Genomic DNA, 21435 nt, shown 5'->3' on the forward strand with positions numbered 1-21435 from the left:
AGTAGCTAAAAGAAGCAAAACAATGTACTTCTGATGGAAAAATAATATCATGACTTCTGATGGCCAATCTTGCCTTCACAAAGATTGTGAGCTGACCCTAAATATTAAGATACTGATGGGTTCTGATTTTTCCAGTTCCTGATGGCAAATTACTATTTGTACCATGACAGCAAAGCTTATAGCACCAAGCCTAAATTGCAAGATGTCTTTGTGGGCTATGGAGGTGGTTAGTTAATTACACACTGCAGAAAGACCCTCCAAATGACCCAATTTTTCAGCTCTCTGAAAAGTCCACAGAAAGAATCTCCACACTGGAGACAAACAGATAAAATAAAAGTACTCTCAAGAACACTGAGGTTCAGTCTTTAGGATGAGAAGATAACTAGATTGCCATTGTGTTAGACAACGACACTAAACCACAGAGTGGTATCTTAGAAGGTACTAATATAAGGGTAAAATTAAAATTTTTGTCAAAACAAAGCAACTCAACCCTTATTCTTCCACCCTCTGCCTCCCATCCCCCTTCAAAAATTTTAGAGAAAACGTAAACCTTCAATACAATCCTGGCATCTCACATACAAAGCTTTTGAAAGGCCCTCTAGGTCAGATCCTGCAATTTAGGGTTTGTCGACTGTGAGCACCGCAATTAAAAGAGCATGAGAAATGGAGACGAGACAGACGTGACAAGGCTACATTCTACACGGCGACAGGACACCAAGGCACAGACCATGTCAGCTCCTACCTGGAACATGGAAATGTTTAGGGGCCTGAGCGTAAGTTGGAGTGACAGGGCGGCTGTCTGGCCGATAAGGGAGAGGGGAGTTCCGGCCGCTGGATGGCTCATTGCCTCCAATGAGAAGAATGGAGAAAACAAAATGAGAGAAGGGAGAGCAAGAAAGAAAACAAAGCAAGCATAATAAAAATTCAAAACGAACAAACCGGAAGGAGGTACATCAAAAAGGAGGAACCAAAGAAACAAACTCAGTTCATCAACTTGGCTCACAAAGGTGACTGGTATAAGGTTGAATTTTCCAAAAGAGAGATTTGAGTTCAAGTGGAACTAGGTTAAAAGCAGTGAGCGGTAAGGTGCATCATTCCAATGGCATGCGGCTGAAGGCTGTGAGCTGGCAGCAAACTGATTAGATGGAAAGTACATTAAGAAGAACGGAAAGTCACTTGCTAATGATTCAGGGTCAGTCGTCAGATGGTTACAACCCAAGCATGTAAAGGGGTGGGATATGCAAACCCCAAAACAATCACTTCCAGGCATAATGGCAGAGGCTGGCAATCAGAATCTATTTCTCTGAACGGGAGGCTGAGTCTGGGAACCTGTGTGGTCCTTCCTCTGAGCAACGCAAAGTGCCTTCATTGCAGCCTATGTTTCTGTTGCTTCACTTTGAAATACACACAGTAGAGTCAGACCCCTTTCTTCCAGGTATTTTGGGACCACTTATACTTCTCTCCACCTTTCTCTTAAAAGAGGCTCTATCCAGTCTAGAAATTCCATCAGTGAGACATTTACTGAGCATCTACTATGGCTGGGCAGTGCGCTTCGATTGAGGCTAAGTAGGTGAATGAGATGTGGTGCGTAGCTGCACGGGGCTCAGGGTCTACCTAAGGAGACAGACTTATAAGCAACAAGTACACGTAATACCACATAAGTGCTTACTCGGGGGTATGCGAAAAATTCTATGGCACTCACATGAAGGTGCCATTGATTTTTCAGAAAGGCTACGGAAAGATGCTAGAATTGAGTTGGTCATTGAAGGGTAAGCTCACCAGGTGGATGGGTGGCCGGAGGGGTGAGAAGGTCCAGATTCTAGGGAGCTGGAACATCACGGGGAAGGAAGGGCCCCGGTGTGTGGGAGCAACAGGATGGGCCTCTGCGGCTGGGCAGCACGGCGTTCTTGGAGGGGGGAGTGGGGAAGAGCCTGGAACGTGCTGCTGGGCTTGGCTGCAAAAGCCTTGAGGACCCCCCCATAGCCACCATCACTCCCTCTGATGAGAACTGCAGGGTGAACTGAGACTTGTGCAAAATCGGAAAGAGATCAGCTCTTACCCTACTGTCCTCCTTCCCCACGACTGAGCGAACATCCGTGCAAGAATACACCAGAAGATATAGGACTATCAAAAGTTAATGAATTAGTAAGGTAATTACTTTTATGACTGAGTTGTAAGGGTTCTTTACATATTCTGGATAACAAGTTTCTTATCAGACGTATGATTTGCAAGTATTTTCTCCCACTTTGTGGTTGTCTTTTACTTTCTTGATAGTGTCCTTTGAAGCACAAGAGTTTTAAATTTTGATAAAGTCCAATTTATCTATCAGTTAAGGCTAACAATTTTAAATAAATCATAGATCTTCAGAAAATAGAGCAGGAGTCAATTTTTTTCTCTCTCTTTTTTTTTTTTTTTACTTTGTCTTAAATTTTTTTTTTTTTAATTGAGATATAACTGACATATAACATTATATTAGTTTTAGGTGTACAAGAGCCAATTTCCTCAAGTAAATCAAACTGTTCTAAATCTGGCCAGCAATGCATGAAAGATGTCAATTGCTGGAGTCTCGCAATAACATGTTCAATAGAGTTTTAATTTTTTGATATGTATAGTTTTAGATAACCAGAGCACAGATCTGTACCAAATGGGCAGTAAGATATTCCGAATATGAGATCTGAATTTGTTACTGTCTCAAATTTAGAGTCCAGGTTTTTGGTTATCATGTTCTAAAACGTTTGCCCTTTTTTCTTTTTTTGTTTCAAGAGTCAGTTTAGCATCTAGCTCCCAATATATTATAATGCTGACTTTACTAAAGTGAGATATTAGCTGCTAAAAATTATGAAGCTTCACCTACAACCACTGATCTATTAAAAAGCTCATTTAAAGGGAAAGTCACCTCATTTACTATCACTCTCCTAAAGAGAAATAGCCAGCTCATGTCTGAAAAAATTAATATAAAAAACACCAGTAGAGGCAAGCAGGGGAAGGAAGAATACAGTTTATGTTTAGAAGAAAATCCTGCTTTAAACCTAAGGCTGAATCAGAACTAGATCTCATTTATCTCTGTGTGTTCAACACAGTGCCTGGGCACGACTAAGTGCTTAATAAATGTCTGTGAATGAATGACTGAAGTAGGCCAACTAATTAATTCTACAGCAATGAATGACCTAATTTAGTGAGCACCACTGCAGTATCAACCATCATCTTTCTCTTAATTATAGGCAGCTGGATGCTAGGACACAGCAGTGGGATCACAATAGTACCTTTTTTCTTTTTTTTTTAAAAATAGCTTTCCCTAGAGTTGATCCTTAATAACCCCAATTTAATTGTTTCACTTCAGAAGAATTCTTTACTCCTACAAACATTAGAAATTATTCACAAGAGTAATCCATAATTTAAAAACAGAATAATTCTTGTGGGCTATTCTCAAAGGAAGTTCTAGAGAGACTCAACTTTCTTGCTTTATTTGAGTTTTTTTTTTTTTGAAGACCCTGCATATCTTGAACACTGGTGCTACTGCTTTGAAACCACACTACTCCCTGTCCTTAATCCTGCACCTCTAACCTTCCTGTATTTGTAGAACGTCAGATTTTCGGGGGAGGGGAATGTCCTCACAGGTTTTGGTTATAATATCCAATCAGATGAAACTCCATTAAATTTGTTCTGATAGTTACTAGCCAGGGTCACGCACACACAAAAATAGCTGCATATATGGGACATCAAGGTTTAAGGTCATTAGAATTAGCATTTGCCCAAGTATTCTATCATTAAGATGCTCTGCTGCCCAGTGGCAGTAGAAACCCATCACTTCCATGGTTGACGGCTCTCAAAGGCTATGGAACGACTGTCTGAATTCCCAAAGGGTGTATTCTGGCTGAATGCTGTCTCCAGTTGGGCAGAGTTTTTTACTTAGCAGCATATCTTCGGCAACCACTGACCTTTCTAGTGGCTAGAAAAAATGCTAGTATGTTCAAGTCTTTGTAAGTAGATTTAACTCTATAATCATTTAAAATCTCCCATGAGACATTTAAAAACACTAGGTAGACAGCTACCCAGCAACACACCCATCTAAGTGATCCTGCATAGTATGATTTCTACACATCACAACGGCTCGTTGGGTTAAAGGTCTCAGAGTACATAATGTTGCTAGGTACCAAATTCTTAGTCCTTGAAATGCGAAAGGCATTAAAAATTTTGGCATTAACAAAAAAATTCTCAAGATGAGGCCTTTTCTAAGTTAAACACCCTTTCTTTAAGTGATAAATCGTTTCCCTCTATCCTGGATGGAAATAACTGATGAAGGCCCTAAAAGGTTATTTTCGTGCTTAGTTCATTACTCAGGCAAAGTGATGTATAAGCCATCAGATGAAATACCATATACGGAAGGTATCATCGTCATCATCATCATCATCATCATCATGATCATCTATCAGCCTGGAGTTGACATTGTTTAAAAATAATATAATAGTGTATGTATCATATAACATAGTATATATCACACTCATAGCCATTTTGTTCCTTTAAATAAGTCCTTGCATTGGTTCATCTAAGTTGTTAGTGATCTTAGCTACTGGGGTGAGAAGCTACTGTATATATAGATATACATTTCTTGGTCTTCATTTTTTTTTTTTTTTTTTAGATTTTATTTATTTATTGATTGATTGATTACTATGTTGGGTCTTCGTTTCTGTGCTAGGGCTTTCTCTAGCTGCGGCAAGTGGGGGCCACTCTTCATCGCGGTGCGCGGGCCTCTCACTATCGCGGCCTCTCTTGTTGCGAAGCATAGGCTCCAGATGCGCAGGCTCAGTAATTGTGGCTCACGGGCCCAGTTGCTCCGCGGCACGTGGGATCTTCCCAGACCAGGGCTCGAACCCGTGTCCCCTGCATTAGCAGGCAGATTCTCAACCACTGCGCCACCAGGGAAGCCCGGTCTTCATTTTTAACTCCTTCCAAGTCAGCCCAATAGGCCAATTTTTCAGTCCTCGGGAGATCATTCACTGGAAGGATTCCCACTGTACTTAAATTCAAACGCTCTGTCCTACTTTTATTCTTCTTTTCGCCACCATGAGAGCGTCAGTGACAAATTCTAAGACAAGTCAATCTAAATGGCAATGCTTGTGTCTGCTGTGGGAAACGGTTGGCACCACTTAGCTTCTGGCCTCTAAGTGCTTATGTTCCAAAATATAAATTCTGAGGGGACCTTAAAGTTGGTAGCATCTAGAATGTCATGACAGAGTTTCAAGATTACTGGTCCTTGTCTAAAGCTTCAATAAACGTTATGGTTTCCTTCAGCAAGTGTCAAATACATATTTGCATCATAGCAACTCATATGTATGGCAAAACAGGAAGATTTCTTTCAAAGAGACTTAATATATGTAGCCCTCCTGTTTGCAAATCTGATTCATGGACACAGAAGGTAATGTCTAACAGTATTTCAAAGGGAAAGGAAGAGAAACTCTGCAAACATGGCACAAAGCCCAAAACAAGGTGAAAATAGTTTTTCCAAATAGGCATGCACTTGTCCAAATGGCCCAACAATGATATACTGATATAGAATGAAGCTGCAAGGAAGGTCAGAGAACAGAAATAAAAAACACAATGGAAAACAAGATGGGCATTACAGAAAATGGATGGGGAAGCCAATGAGATAGAGAGAAAGCTGGTGATGTGCATCTCAGCTCTACACCCATGCAGGTGTCCTCAGCTCCGTGGACCCTGGGGGCCTGGGCCACATGCGTCTGAAATAAGGGCCAAGAATTGGACTTGGGCAATGGGAGGTGGGCTTCTGGCTGCCAGAGGGGCTAGGGGACCCCTGCTTTCAGCCACACCTTCCTGAGATGGACATCCTACCCTGGGGTCCTCAAGCTCCTTGGCTTACATTTGTTTTAAAAATAATTTCCCTGAGATTGCAAAACAAGCTCCAAGATAAAGAGTGAATGCTCAAATGAAGAGCCATGGAAAACCCTGGGAGACTTTGCTCCTTTAAAGATATCTTAGATGTGTTTCTCTAATGGCCATACGTTCTCCCGGGGCTGGAGAGGACTTTCATGTAAATGGATACATGTTTTTCAAAATAACTTAAGACGTAATTCTTTGCAGAATCCGTATTTAGCTATTCAACTAAACTAGGCTTTTAAAGCAATATCTTTAATATACAAATTCTGCATGATTGATTTTGTAGTTTAGCAAAAAGCTGATTTTAAAACTAAGCATATACTGTTATGTACATTATATTTTGTATCTGAAGTATATAAACTATTTCATCTGAACAAACTGTAGGCATATATCCAGTAAAAAGAAAATGGGAGAGAGACCATTAGATATTTTTTAAGCGTAAGCTCGAAGTAACAAACTATTGCTTTCTATAATTTAAACCTATACTATTTGACTGTGTACTTCGAATTCAGACTGAAAAAAGAAAAGATTGTATATCTACATTTTTAATAAAGCACCATTTAGGCACACTGAAGTACTGTAATTTTCCTAACCACTTGGTATTTCTGTTGAAAAGTTAATTTTGTAGTTTAAATGCCTGAAAGTAGCTGTTTGTCTTGGCCTCCGTAAGAATGCAATTTTCTAGTTAAAAAGAGATGGAGAATAAAAGTTTGCTTTAAAAATTATACTTCGTGTATAGCATTTAGACCGAAACACAGCCCCCTCATAGGAATGAGGGATGGGAAGGCTTGGGGTTTATCTAGTCCTGGTGTTGCCACTTCCTAGCTGTGAGTCCTTGGCCGGGTCACTTAACCAGGGCTTCAACTCTTCATCCACCCCCATGGCTGCCCCCTGCTACTTTACTTCATAGGGACGCTGTGAAGAGTGATGGATTGATGCAACCGGAAGTGCTCTAAGAGCACCATGCCGAGGGGGAAATCACAGAGGGACCAGAGTTGAGCGCTCACTACACACCAGGGCATTTCACCTTGCCAACTACAAATTGGCACTTGCCATCTACCTCTATAAGGATGAAATCATGAGCCGCAGCAGCGGCTGACCTTCAGCACCCCCTGAAAGGAGTTCAGGGTGGAGATCAGGAATGAGGCCCTCTGTGCTCTGGGAAAAACTGACAGGACAGGTCTTCAGATAGTCAGATACTTTCAGGAGAAGATTTTATGAGCCCAATTCTTGCATCTCCTCGTATCTAGAAAAGCACTAAAATCCTTCATGGTGACATCTGCTCCTCGTGACTAGCAGCAACCTTCTGCAAAAAATAGGTGCCTGATTGCACGTACTCCCCCTTCACCAAAATCACACATCTACTGACCTTCCCCTTACCTCTCTGGAGCAGTTTCTCAGAGCTATCTGCAATGCTGTCTCCCGGGCTATAGTCCTCGTTTTGCCCCAAATAAAATTTAACTCACAGCTCTCACGTTGTGCATTTTTTGTTTTTTCAGTTGACAACCTCACACACCCCAATACCCTAGGAGAGGTTTCATAGATGAGGCAAGTGGCACTCAAAAGGTTAAGTCTACAATCCAAGGTCCCATAGCTAGCATGTGACAGAGATAATATTCAAAGCCGGGACTCCAGTGTCCACATGGGTGCCCATCTCACCATAAGGCTGTGCACACGCACGAGGTATTGAGTCTTGATATTTTGTGATGTGTTATTTGTATAACTCTGTATAACTTTATAGGGTACATGACATTTTTCTTCCTACACAAAGTGGCTTTCTGAAAGAGGAAATATATAATAACCGAACAAGGCAGTTTACATTTTAATGAATTAAAAAATGCATTTTCCCTTGCATATTAGAAACAAAGAAACAAACATCTTAATTTGGCCAAGGGCTTCTATATTAAAGTCTCTTTAAAATACATCTCTGAAGTTTTTTTCAATAATTTCTTATGGTTTTATAGACATTCTCTAAAGTATCATCTTGACATCTAAATAATAAAAGTCTTTCCTCCCCAAATACTAATTAGCAGTAATAATTTTAAATAATCTGTCAAGAATTTTAGAAAGTGCTGCACCTGCTGAAAAATTTCTTTGCTAGTGGCAAACGGTATGTGTCTTCAAATAAGCTTGTCAGCAATGTTATTTTTACAGCACAGAAAATGCTAAAATCACATGCTTGTAAAATGACTGCCAAGGAAATTCAGTCAAAGAGCACAACATTTAGGCTGCTTGAGAAAGTGTTAGTGATGTGAGCTCTTGGAAATCGGGGTTAGAATCCCTTAGGTCTGTCTTAAGACCCACGACAACATCTGTGCTTGCCTGCTACTGCCTCCTTAAGCTATTTTCTTCCGTTAATTTGGTTCAAATCAAGACTATGGAAAAAGTTAGCATCCTCTGGGAGCTCCTACTTATTTTAAATTATGGCTCCTACTTATTTTAAATTTGGGGCTCTTGGCTCGATTGAGAATGGCTACGGAAACATAGCAGACAATGAGAACAATGGGAACGGCATAGAGGGAAGGGCAGAAATGGGCAGTAACAGAAAACAGAAGGCAAAGTCCCTCTTCTCCATCATGTAGAAATCAGGACAGGTCAAAGGAACATTACTCTAAGGGTTGTCTCAAGGAGAGAAATTTAAGTTACGTTGCCATAGATCTTTCATACCGTCCAAACATTTTAATATTGTTACGTGGTTAAGTGGCTTATCACCGTTAAGACAACTTTGGAACCCTTGTTGCTGAATACCGTTGTGTTTTGCTGAGCCATAACACGTATGAAAACCAGGAAGATTCCCCAGATATATATTATATTTTGCTTTTGACCAGAGAAAAACAAAATAATAATATATATTTTTCTTAAGCAGTAGATAACAAATCTTAGGGTCTCAAACATATTTCCTGTTTTTTTCATCTAGAGCCCTTTAGAAATGACATATTTCTCCTAACGAGAGATGCTATGCCAGTTCTAAGACACGGCTGGGTGTAGTCATGACGCACGCAGGCATGCTGAGAAGTCCAAAGCTCGGAGCTGACTCTTGGAGATACACCTTATTAGCCTTCCCAGGGTGCTAATAAATCTCCGCTATGCAGGGTGCTGCCTGGAGAAGCCTGCCTCCTTACCTTTGATATGGGGAAGGAAGTGGTGTCGGAAAGGGGAGTTGGGGCGGGAGTCGCTGTGGCCGGAGCTGAGGCTGCCGGTGTGCAGGGTGGACCTCTGCACACCAGGAGACAGCAGCTCTGTGCAGCAAGGATCGGGGCAGGACATGGTGCAAACAGAAAAGAAGAGCAGAAATTAACACAGGAGCAGGGACAACGCCATCGTTCCAAGGAAGAAAAAAAAAATGAACGTTAATCAGAAGTCTGAAAAAGGAGGAAGGAAAAGGGGTTAAGAAGGCATCTACGAAGGGTTACACAAAGTGGGGAGAGTCTGCAAACAGGTTTAGGTCAGTACAGAGTTCACTCTCCAAGAATAAATGGCTTTAGTGGGAGGGAACGGCCACCAGAAGGTTCTGTCAGGATGACACCAGCTACCACTGAGCCAGGACTGGGCACGTCACTTAGACTCAACCATAGCTGTCTTTAAAAGGCACCTGACGAAACAGAACCCTCTGAAACACATGTACAAAACTGACAATCATTTCAAGAATCTTGCAAAGAAATACTTATAGGTAAGGGTCAGATTCTTTTTTTTTTTAAGCTGCAAACGTATCCTACTGCAAGTTTAATTTTACTTTGCCTATGCAGAAGGGAAACCTGTCTGTATCCCCTGTGTAGCAAAGAGCTACCCGTGATCCTGAGAATTGGGTAGTGGTGACACCAGGGAACTGGAAACTCAGTTCTGGACATTAACCTAAGCCCAGACCTAAGGATGTGCGCGATCCTCTGGTATCTAGAACGTATGGAGTGGATACTCTGAGGTGCTCTGTGCTGACCATGACTATGCTAGCAGAGCCCCACCTCGAAAAAATAATTAGGAGCCCTAACAACCGACATCACGCATGTCCATAACGTATTGTGAAGGGGGAGGAGAAGTTCTTGGAATGGGGAATGTTCTACAGGCTCTTGGCATCAGAACCATGACTGCAACAGAGGAAAACTTTCTACTGCCCAATGAGGACATGATCTTTTAGGGAAACAACTTCCCTGGCTGACCACTCCCTTGCTGTCCAGGGATTCTCTCGAACAACAATTTGCCAGTGAACCTCGCATCATTCTGACAAGGGTACGGCTGCAGTATCAGGGTATGCCCATACGTAGGGGTGGTGGCACAAAGGATTTCTCATCACCCAGACAGAAAGTGGTGTAAATCCAAACCCAGAAGTAAAGTGAATATCATTGTACATGAAAAATAAAAGGAATTTCTTTCCTGAAAAATTTTCCTTTAACGTAACTCAACAAATACTGAGTAAATATTTATGAGTCTAGAGAAAACTATACTTTATTGAAGGATCAAAAAGTAGAAATTTAATCCTCTACAAGCATTAAATCTATGGCTTTAAAGAGAAGATTGCAGCCTTTTTACATTCTGTTCACGTCCTTTGGTTTTATTTTATAAAATACGTTAGCATATGAATGGGCTTATTCTCATCAGCCTGCACAGAAGCAAGAGGCTTAAAATGAAGTCTTCATAGACATACATCATCACCAAGTTTGTTGAGAAGGCCAAAATTCTTCCTTGGTGAATCTATTTCTTAGGAATCCTGGGTCTGTGCTGGGATCTCCATGCTTTTTCTACTCTACATAGGAGATACCCACTAATAGTAAAAGGGACTACATTCTGCCGAGATAAAGGTAAATGAAGTCCACTACTCTTAATATTCTCCATCATAGTACACCTCTAGTGTTTTTATATTTTCCAAGTCTGATTCAAAATCTTAGGTCGGAAGGCATCTTAAAAGTTACCAAATACAACCCCGAGGTTGTATATGAGACTTCTTTCTAGCAGGTTCTTAACCAAGCATGCTTAGTAATACCATGTACCCGGATGGGGGAAACATAATAAACCCACCAGTAAATGACTAATACTGGATTTAGATTTTAGATAAGCCTAAAAGGCACATCACCATATTTTCTTTTGGAGATCTCCATTTTAAGTCTCAAAGTGCTGAGATTTTCTTCAAGTCTAAAAAAAACAAAAAACCTCCTTTGCTTCTAGGTGTTCACTGTCAAAATGTAATTATTTAATAAGTCATAATGAATATAACCATAAAATGACTCTCGTTTTGAGAAAAGAAATAACACAAACTACAATGGAATAGGAGTTGGCAATTTTTTCTGGGAGAGGGGCAGACAGATTTGGCAGCCAGATTTTTAAATACGCTATCAGCGGTGGGGAAAACAATCACATAGAAACACGGATGACTCTAGAGAGTGAATCCCGGGAACAGGTGCCCTTACCAGGTCTGTGAAAATGCTGGGGAGAGCGAGACGTGGTTGGAGTGTAGCTGTGACGGCTGTACACAGGGGAGTTGATGGAGCCCTGGCTGGTGGACCGGTGGATCATCCGGTCCCGCCCATCTTGGTACCCCTGGAAGCAAGTGCAAGAAAGTGGGAGCACGAGGCATACATGCAGGCTGTTGTCAGGTTCAAGCGAAATCAAGCTGCACCAAAGTCACCCAGGAACTATCCCGTCTACCTGTTCATGTATACACTTTGGGGCCATATTCCTGAAATAGGTATGCAAACAAGCATTCCATGGTTAGTGCTTTTTGTTCAAAACCTGTAGTGCTTGCCTTTACCAAGATTTTAAGATGTAAAAAGGATAAACTCCAGTGTTGATAGAGCTCTGGGAAAAGAGGGAATAATTCCAATGACCACACTTATATTGTGCTTTCCAGTTTTACAAAGTCTGTTCGCATAGGTTGTATCATCAGATCCGCATCATAAAGAAGGTAGCACACATGGTATCACCTCCCTTCTTCACAAATGCAGAATGTTTCAGAAGGTTCCACGCAGGTAAGAGACCCGTGTGCAGGTGGAGCCTGCTTCAGAACCAGCCTCCTGACCCTCATCTCATCCCTGGATCCAACCACCAACCCACACCATCCGTGCTGTTGATCTGGTGATGTTTTACGTTGATTTTCCTGGAGGACAAGCTTGTGGTGGCCTCAAATCCAGTAATTCTACTTCTACTTTAGGAAGCAAATTCCAAAAAGGAAAAAAACAATTTTTAAACGATCTTTAAGTGGAAAAATTTCCTCAGATATTTATAATGCCACCATTTATAAAGACAAAACTTTGTATTACGTGCTCAACAAAACTGGGGAATAATTAAGTTATGGCATATCAATTTAATGGAATACAATAGTACCACTAGTCTGTCACCATGTCCAAATCTAGAAAAGAATATTGTAGGTATAAAGTATAAAAAAAAATCATACACACACAAACATAACATAAAACTTTAAAAGAATTAGAAGAGTACAAGGAACGTTTTACATTTTAGGAATCTGTTGCCCTATGAAGTTTCTACTAGCACAATAAAAATAAAAGTTTGAAAGAATGCATGAAAAAGGACTAAATTAAAACCTCAAAAACTATGGATGTGTGCAATTTGAGAGCAAGAGGTAAAAAAACTTTGATTTGATCCTAGTTGGCTGTAACAATAAATTAAAACAACAACAAAACACAATTCCCCCAATAATGTGCCTCGACCTATTATTATTATTTCTATTTTTGACAAGTGGTCAATAATAGAAATTAATTCTTCATAACTTCAGTTGAAAACAATCAGAATATTCATAGAAATTAGTTATTCATAGCACTCAATCATAAACCACAACAATACTACAGAGATTTTACCATCTCAAATTATTGTGATTACCTGAGATCAGTCCAGTTTCATATAGACTATCCAGACAGTTACTTAGCTTTAAGACAAGACTACTGATTTTATTATTAATTATTATTATTATTTTAATTATTTTTAGAAGGGGGTAGACCTAACCCCTGAGGAGTTTGCTCATTGGATACATAAGGAAATACAAAATAAGAAGAAGCACGCTGAACAAACAATCCCTTGATTATTATTACCTGTAATAGCTTAAATGCAAGTGCTGGGTTAGACCCGGACCATGCTCAGATTTGAGTTGGTCTGAGCTTAGGCCACCCTCCAAGGGAAAAATTATGCTGGGACAACAGAAAGTGCTTCTAAGACCTCTGGTCACCAAGCACCTCTGTCACTGTGGGTGACAGCAAAACCAAGACACTCCTGGGATCAGGGGTATAGTGTGAAGGGGCTGTTTCATTTTATAGAACAGTATCATGAGCTTCCTGAAGAACCTTTAATAAAATGGGTTGGGAGAGTAACTAATTTGGGGGCTCTGTCTTTGGTGCTGGAGGCTGCAGAGGGGAAGAGCATGTTTGGGCTGACAGGGGACCCACGGCTCACTATGGACCCATCACTGACAGCTCTATGTGATCCAGATACTCAGGAGGTTATTCCCGAGGGAACAGCCAGCCTGGTGGACTTGATAAAAGCCACTATAAGGTCGATTTACCCTGAGAGGGGGGGACAAGACGATTGATTTTAGCCTAAGAGAAGTGGTCTCCCATGAAGATGGCTCTGCTGATAGAAACACCATGACCACTGCTGGCCATTTCAGATAATCAGTAGGTTAGGATTCAGATCAATCAGTTATAGATGAGAGGAGAGAGCCCAACATCGGGACAAGTGGCCCCATTCTCCACTCTCTTTCCTACCACTCAGAGGTGCAGGGTAACACTGGTTTTATTCCCTAGTCTCCATTTAGAAAGAAATTTACTTCTGGGTCTTATAGTCATATCTTACACGTAAGGAATCTTACATTCATCATAATCTTGTACACGGGTTTTCTGTTCTTTTGTTTAATGTCCTTTTGCAAAAATTTGAGTCTAGGAATGGTCCAAGTAACTCCCCAATTCCACCCATTATAATTTTCAAAAATGGCACTTACTTCTGCGGATGGAGTAGGAGACAAAGTCCTTGGAGACTAGAAGAATAAAAGAGAATTAAAGTCACAACGTTTATTAGCTCATTTTCAGTTTTAATTACAGTTGCTTATCAGAATCACCTGGAAACATTATTCAAGATACACATGCCAGCACCCTTGCCCATCCCCTGTCTTCTGATTCAGTAAGTTGAGAGTGGGGCTCAGACAGGTACATAAGGACAAAGCTCCTACGAGACTAGGGCACATGTCTCTGCTTAAGATGCATGGGTTTTGGAAATATGTTGCGATGCTTTAGGTGATTAAGTTAGAGAAATTGGAACTATTTCCCCTATATGCTCAAACTATGCTGTTTACTACTGTGAGTTACAGTGTCTACTGAAACACAGAATTTGGTAAACACAGTTGTTGACTAAATTATAACCATAGTAATCACCTGAGATGTTATGATGACCAGGTCCGTGGCATTCTCCCCAGTGGCCTTGCCAACCTCAACACCATTCACCTTCTGGCTTTCGTCTTTCCAGGCACACAGGCTTCCTCGGGGCAGTCAGTAGACCAACCCCTCTCTCACCTCAGAGCCTTTGCACTTGCTGTGCCCTCTGCCAGCAGTGCTTTCCACTCAGACACCTGCAGGGCTCACTCCCCATCCTCAGTGAGGTCTCTACTCAAATGCACTACCACACAGAACCTTCCGTGATCCTCCTGCCTAAAGTAGCAACCCAGTCCCGGCATGCTTTCTCCTTACTCAGCTTCATTTTCCCTCACAGCTCCATCACCCTCTAAAATTATGTGATGTATCTGTCTGTTTATTATGTCTCCCACATTACATTGCAAGCTCCATGAGGGCAAGGACTCCATTCATTTACAACCAAGTATTCCCAGCGACTGGAGCAGCTCTTGGCACATATTAGGTGCTCAATAAATATTTCCTAAATGAATGATCGAAATGTTTATGATTAAAATGCAAAAAGCTTTCAAATAGAAATGAAATGCAAACAAAGCATTCTGAAGAACAGGGCCCATGGTGGATTTCTCAGTTTCAGAATTTGCCCTTTTTTTCCAAATTTACAAGAAGCTGCTGGCTGTCTTGCACTCCAGACTTCCTTGAGCCCCATGGTCTGGTTTGATCGGCTTTCTGGAGGCACAGATGGCTGCACAGAACTTCAAGCTTACTCCTCCAGGTTTCTAAAATGGCAGTAGATGGATTCTCTGGAAGAAGTGTTAATAATTAAAGGAATAAATAACTAAATAGCTTGCAAACTTGTCTAAGTTGCAAGATCCATGCGTTGGGGAAGAGTTCATGAATACGTCTGATCAGAGGGCCTCCTTGCATCCAGACTTTATGCTCAGAGAAACCCACAGGCCTCGTTCTAGGCTATGATGGTAACAGTGCTGATTATGATGGCAGCCAGCATTTTTGCTGAGTACGTATTACGTGCCAGGTATTGTTGTAATCTAAATATTTCACTTAATCCTTACAGAAAACCTCTAAGGGAGGTATTACCGTTATCTTGAGTTTACAGATAAGGAGACTGAAATATGTAATTTTCCCAAAGTCATATGGAGAGGAAAAATCAGCCTGGTTCCAAACCCAGAAACTTTCACTTCAAAGCTCAAACTTTTGGGCCCAGAACACCGTAAAGCAGCTCACCTCCCCTTGCTTGTGTGACTTGAACACTAGGAAATTCTCATCCACTTGCTCAAGGACCAGCCCCTAGGCACTCTGCTCAGGAACCTTCCTTTGCCCCTTATCCTCTCTGAAGCTCTGCCACCCAAAGGCAACTGAACCACCCAGACCAATCAACCTGCTCTTGAGAGAGGCTGCAGATGCAGTTACAGGGACATGACCACTAGGTGGCACTACATGAAAACAGACACCACTTCCTGCCCAAAGGACCATTTCAATACAGATACTGTGTGTGTGTGTGTGTGTGTGTGTGTGTGTGTAAATACAGACATGACTATAAAACAATAAATATTATACATACATTATTGAGAATAAATTAAACAGAATTGCCACGTTTTCACGAACTTTCTTCATCTAAGATCTTTAAGCACTGTGATGTTACAGATTATCGGTTTTAGCCTTGGTTGAAGGACTGATTTTGGTCCACTACTTGGGAAACACCTCTCTGAGTGGACTCAAATCAGTCTATAGATGATTCCAATTTACAAAACAAAGGAGGAAAAGTTTAGAGTGAGTTGAATAGGCCAGGGGAAACAGACCAGAGCCCATGAGACCTAGGGGACAGAGAGGGGAGGGTCACCAGGGGCTGAGGCTGAGCTCCAGCCTGTGGACCATTAATGTTAGGAGAGTATTAATAAGCCCCAAGAAGACAGGTAAAAACAACAGTAGTAACTGCCATTTTCTGAACATTTACCACCAGTCTGGCTCTCTGCTAATTGCTTTAATAATTAGTTAATGTAGATTAGCTTTAATAGATGATAAATTATCTAGATATATAGATAATTAATCTTTAATAGATAGCTTATTTAATCCTCACTAACACCCCATGAGGTAGATTCTGTCATTATCTGTTTTACAGACAAGAAAACTAGGATCAGAATGGTTGTCTCATGGTCAAAGTCACACAACCAGCATGTGGAGTTCCTGGGTTGAGCCCAAGTAACTTGATTCCAGAAGCCCAGCTCATACCACGGTCCTATACCGTGGCCCAATTCTCTCTGCTTTTTCTTTTCTTGCACATTCTATCTTATGATGCTGAAAACTGCAGCTGTCAGAATTTAGGGGTTGTGATCTCTCTCCTCATGATCCCCATGGATGTACTTCAGCTTGCCCCAAAACCAAGACCCCATCCCCCCACCCACCGAGGACTCTTCCCTCCCTTATTCCCTCTGCCCAGTTCACAGAGTCTCCCCGGACAGGACAACTTCGGCTTCCTTCCCAGCATGCCGGCTCTGCTATCCTACAACCTGGTACTGATGCTTACTCATCCTGCACTGTCGTTTTCTGTGGTTGGTCTGCTCCCTTACCTCCCCACACCTCTCCAAGGGCAGGGATGGTGTGATAGGTTTTTGACTACCTCAAATCACCTGGTACAGAAGCCTGCAAACAGTGGGCAACCAAAAGGACCCTCTGATTTATTTTGATTCCAGTCAGTAGTTTTTATACATGTGCCAAAGAGAAACAAGTTGTACCACTCACAACTTCTGGGAATTTATTACCTCTCCCAGGCTCTGCCTCTCCTGTTTGTCATCATAGCCCGAAGAGTAGAAAGGCTCATAGGTAATAAGATCTGGACGTTCAATGTCATAAATTGCCTTGACCTTGGGAATGGCTGCTAAATCCTTGTAATCCAGGATTTCATTGTCCACTTTTGCCTGCCAAAGTTAAAGAGAAAGAAAAAAATCACTCTGCCGTCTCATCTTCGGGGAACTATGGTTAGCTCATCTCATGTCTTGTTTAAAAAGTGAAAACCTTAAAAGCAAACAAAACCCAAAACACTTTGCTTAGCACGGTCATATTCTTTATAAAGTTGCCTGTTTAATACTTGCAGACATAGAGAACAGACCTGTGGTTGCCTAGGGGGAGGGCAGTTGGGGGCGGGAAGAATTGGGAGGTTGGGATCAGCAGATACAAACAGTTATATATAGAATGAATAAACAACAAGGTCCTACTGTACAGCACAGGAAACTATATTCAATATCCTGTGATAAACCATAATGGCAAAGAATATGAAAAATAATGTATATATATGTATAACTGAATTACTTTACTGTACAGTAGAAATGAACACAACACTGTAAATCAACTATACTTTAATAAAATAAATTAAAAAAAATAAAGTTGCCCATTTATACCAATATTAATCACATTTTCAAAAAAGTCACCAAAAGCTTAGGAAGAAGTCTATTCATCAAGTAGAGAAGCCTGCAAACCTTCAGGATAATTTCCTAAATTTATTACAGAGAAGGAAAAGCTCAAACAGATAGCCAAAAAAATCCTCCCAGATGGCTAAAAACAAGAACTGCATATTTAATAAACTAAATATTTAAAGACCTCTGTGGCAGAATTTAAAGACACTCAGTATCAGCATTATAAAATGTATAATTAATCCCCAAATATCTATATGCAAGTTAGGTACAACAATTTTTTAAGTCCTGCATCGTATCACCGCACTTTACAGGTCATCTACTCGTTCACTCTATACCAATGGTCACATTCACATAAACCCTTGATCACGTGGAGGAAAATGGGATTGAGATGGCTGATCTACAAGAATGAAAACTGGATCTCATAACAGAAATAAAAATCATTTTGAATTTTTCACTTTTGGATTATCCGGTCCATGCTTACCAGCTGCTACCGCCCCTGGTCCGGAAGTGTCTCTTCCAGAAGTAGATACTTACATAGATAGTATGACCTGGGGACCCAGGGATACTGGAGCCTGGTCTAGAATAAATGCTTTCGGAAGAAGTCCTGGTAGGCTGTAAAATAAAGAGTGACTTGTAAGATTTCAGACCATGGCTTCAGAATCAAGACTGGCCTAAGTTCCTACACTTTCCTAAAGACTAAGCTGGTTAAAAAGAGAAAGAGGTGTAACTCTTCTGAATATTGGAAAATAAACCTAGAAAGAAAGGTAAATGAGAACTAGTTGTACAATCAGCCTTGAAAATGCATTTCGGGGCTTTTCTTTTTCTCCTTGTCTCCTACAAGGGGACACATTCTAGCACATTCCATCTCCATGGCCACAATCCTGGCCCCAGTCACCACCTCTGCTGGTCTGCACTCCTGCAATGGCCTCTCCTGTGGGTTTCCTGCCTTCATTCTCTCCCTCTTCTAATCCACTTGACACCCAGTGGCCAGAGAGATCTTTGAAGAATACAATTTGGATTGTCACTATCCTGCTTTTGGCTTCAGGGTCCACATAGAATGAAATCACAGTTCCCAGGGCCTCGGGATTTTGTCCCTGCCTTCCTTCCCCCCATCACTCACTACCCACTGTCACTCATAGAACATGGTACATGTCACTGCCTCAGGGTCCTTATCCTTGCTGCTTCCTCTGCCCCAAATGCTCTGATACCCAATTTTACTTGATTTTTTCCCCCTCCTTCAGTCTTGGCTTAAATATCACCTCCTCAAAGAAGCCCTCCCTGATCTTTCACTCCAGAGTTGGTGACCTTGTTATTTTCTCTCACAGTACCATTCTTGTTTTTTTGCTTCATGAATAAAATGTATAATTCTGTATTTGTTGGTTTCATCATCATGTTAATCTCCCTCACTACCTTTAGTTATGACCTCTGCCCTCAGAGGGTTTATCTTCTCACCACTGTATGCGCCCGATGTTTTACACAGGTACAGAGAAGGCATAAATATTTGTTGCGGGAATGAGCTAGAATTTATTATTTGTAAACAAATACTCAGTTTGTGGATACTTGACTCATGTCAGTTGCATGTTTTGAGCCTTACCATGTGGAAGGTCACTGAGGTAAGGTTAGTGGTCGGCTGCTGGGGAAGGTATAAGAAAGTAGACTTTGTAATAGAGGCTGGAGAACCCTGAGAGTGAGATGGGAGCAGGAAGAAAAGGCATGAGCTGGAATTAACTGCCCCCCACCTCTGCTTGGTATGTTCTGGAAAGCTCTGCAAAGAAACCCAAAGGCCTGGTCTTGGAAGATCTGCTCCCCTCCGCGCAGCTATTTCTTGGAGAGGATAATTTATAGAGCTATGTTAGGAATAACAGGACTTTTCCTCTTTGGTACTGTTTCTGCTGATATTTTGGTACCTCAAATATGAGTCTAACTGAGTCAAAAAAAACCCTCCTAAAAACAAGGATGTTGCATCACTATGGAACTCACATCTGAAACAAGGAAAGCAAACCCGCCTGGCCAACCAGAAGCAGGCAGTGATTATACTCGCCCTGAGAGTAAGAATTCACTAGAAGGCTGGGGTCAGTTGCTCTCGCCAGTGTCCCTGGTATCTCTGAGACAGGAGGGTGGAGGGGGTAGAAGAAAGCACACGGGGTACAATGGAGGTGTGCCGGGCTCGACACTTCCGTCCCTGCCCCCCCAGACCTGCCTCATACAAGCACTTTCCTCCTCAAGTGACAATTTTCCCATCACAGGCATATCTCAATATGAGAAAATCCCCAAATCTGAGTATAATGAAAAAGAAAGGATTCACATAATAACACTACTCAAAAAGTCCAACTCCTGGACCCATTTCCCAATCAAATTATAGAAGTGACACCACCAAAGTGCAGCCCTCCTTTAAAAAGAGATGCCACCCCTTCAGAAAGCTGAGCCAATAACCATCTCTGTGGGATAATCATTAACTACAGGTAGTCCTTCAGCTTCAAGTGGCCAGGATCTAACATTTGCCAAACTCAATATAAAAATGAAACCTCTTATGTAACAACATAAGAATATTAATAGCAGCAAACATTTACTGCCCACTTACTATGTAGCAGGCCCTGTGCTAAGCACTCCCCAGGCATGCTCTCATTTAATCTTCTCAATAACCCCAGGAAGTAGGTACCGCTAATATCATTATTTTATAGATGAGGGAAAAGTCACACACAAGTAGGCAAGTGTCAGGATTTGAAACCAGACACCTTAGAGGCAGAGCCCAAGCTCTTAATCCCTGCGCTAAATTTGCTGCCCATGTTGTAAGGCGTGTGTGGCCATTTATTTCTCATCAACATAGCTTTGGGATAAATGAGGTGAAAGTAAAAGAAAAATATTGAGATGAACTAGCAGAAAAGAGTGCCTGCTAACTGAAAATGTTTTTGCTGCCACTTATAAGCTTCTAAGAAGCCTGTAACAGCTCAGTGTTAGGGTGGGGTGGGAGAGGGTGCACCCTAGGACAGTCTAACATCTTCGGTTGCTGGCGTTGCTATGACAACAAGGTCTGTTTTCATTAAAAGCAGTGAGGACACTGTGTGAATAGCTAAAGTGCATACGGAGCTTTGGGGCCTCTTCCATGTTACTCATCCTAATTTTTGTCAAATGTGAGCCAGGGATCCTTTCTGTCTTTCCTGTAATGATGCACCTGGGGATGGCTCTGAAGTGTTTTGTTCTCTGGTGTACTGTGCAAGCCGATAGGAACGTAGCTGGGGAAGAACGTGAGCACAGGTCAGAAAGGGGCCCTGGGTGCCCTTCCAGGGATGGAGAACTTCGTGGAAGGAAAAGGCCTCTTGGCTGAACCAACCTTTCCCAGCTCAGTCTCTCTCCTTTCCTTCTTCACTGGATAGAGTATTCTGTGAGTGGCACAGGCTTTCTCTGAAGCATTTATCTTACTCATTTACCCTGTTAATACTGTAGGGCTAAAGGTTTTAAGTTATCTGACAATCTGAATTCTTGTCAAGTCCCATTTGATTCTTCAAAGGTGTTCAGATCAGAATCACCTCCAATTCGCATACAACTCTCCTGGAGTCTGTGATTCCAAAATAAAGATTTTAGAGTTTCATAGTCAGTTTGCGAAGTCAAGCCAATGTTCACCAAATCCACTGCCGCCCCGGCTCTTGTTAGAGAGCTCACTCAGCCCCGTGCATCTTCAGACTACTTAGAGTATTGGAGAAACGCTTACAGTACCTCTTGGAGGTTCAGAATCTGCTCTTTCTTTCACTGCATTTGCCACTGTTTGCTTT

General features: G+C 41.6%; 1 protein-coding gene across 16 annotated transcripts in view; it reads right to left on the minus strand.

Annotated features, from left to right (window-relative positions):
* ABLIM1 (actin binding LIM protein 1) overlaps nt 1–21435 on the minus strand; it is a gene marked incomplete at its 5' end in the record, with an annotated part of 334066 nt that overhangs the window by 19845 nt on the left and 292786 nt on the right. For 8 of the 16 annotated variants that reach the window (XM_082407818.1, XM_082407813.1, XM_082407811.1 and 5 more), the window contains 6 exons: nt 743–847; nt 9018–9134; nt 11295–11424; nt 13832–13867; nt 17015–17170; nt 18200–18277. In XM_082407818.1, the coding sequence (XP_082263944.1) occupies nt 743–847; nt 9018–9134; nt 11295–11424; nt 13832–13867; nt 17015–17170; nt 18200–18277 (622 nt within the window). The remainder of the gene's footprint in view (nt 1–742; nt 848–9017; nt 9135–11294; nt 11425–13831; nt 13868–17014; nt 17171–18199; nt 18278–21435) is intronic. The other 8 variants (XM_082407809.1, XM_082407806.1, XM_082407805.1 and 5 more) reach the window with 2 other exon arrangements.

Source organism: Balaenoptera borealis (genome assembly GCF_965194805.1).
Source record: "Balaenoptera borealis genome assembly, chromosome: 10".
Lineage (NCBI taxonomy): Eukaryota > Metazoa > Chordata > Mammalia > Artiodactyla > Balaenopteridae > Balaenoptera > Balaenoptera borealis.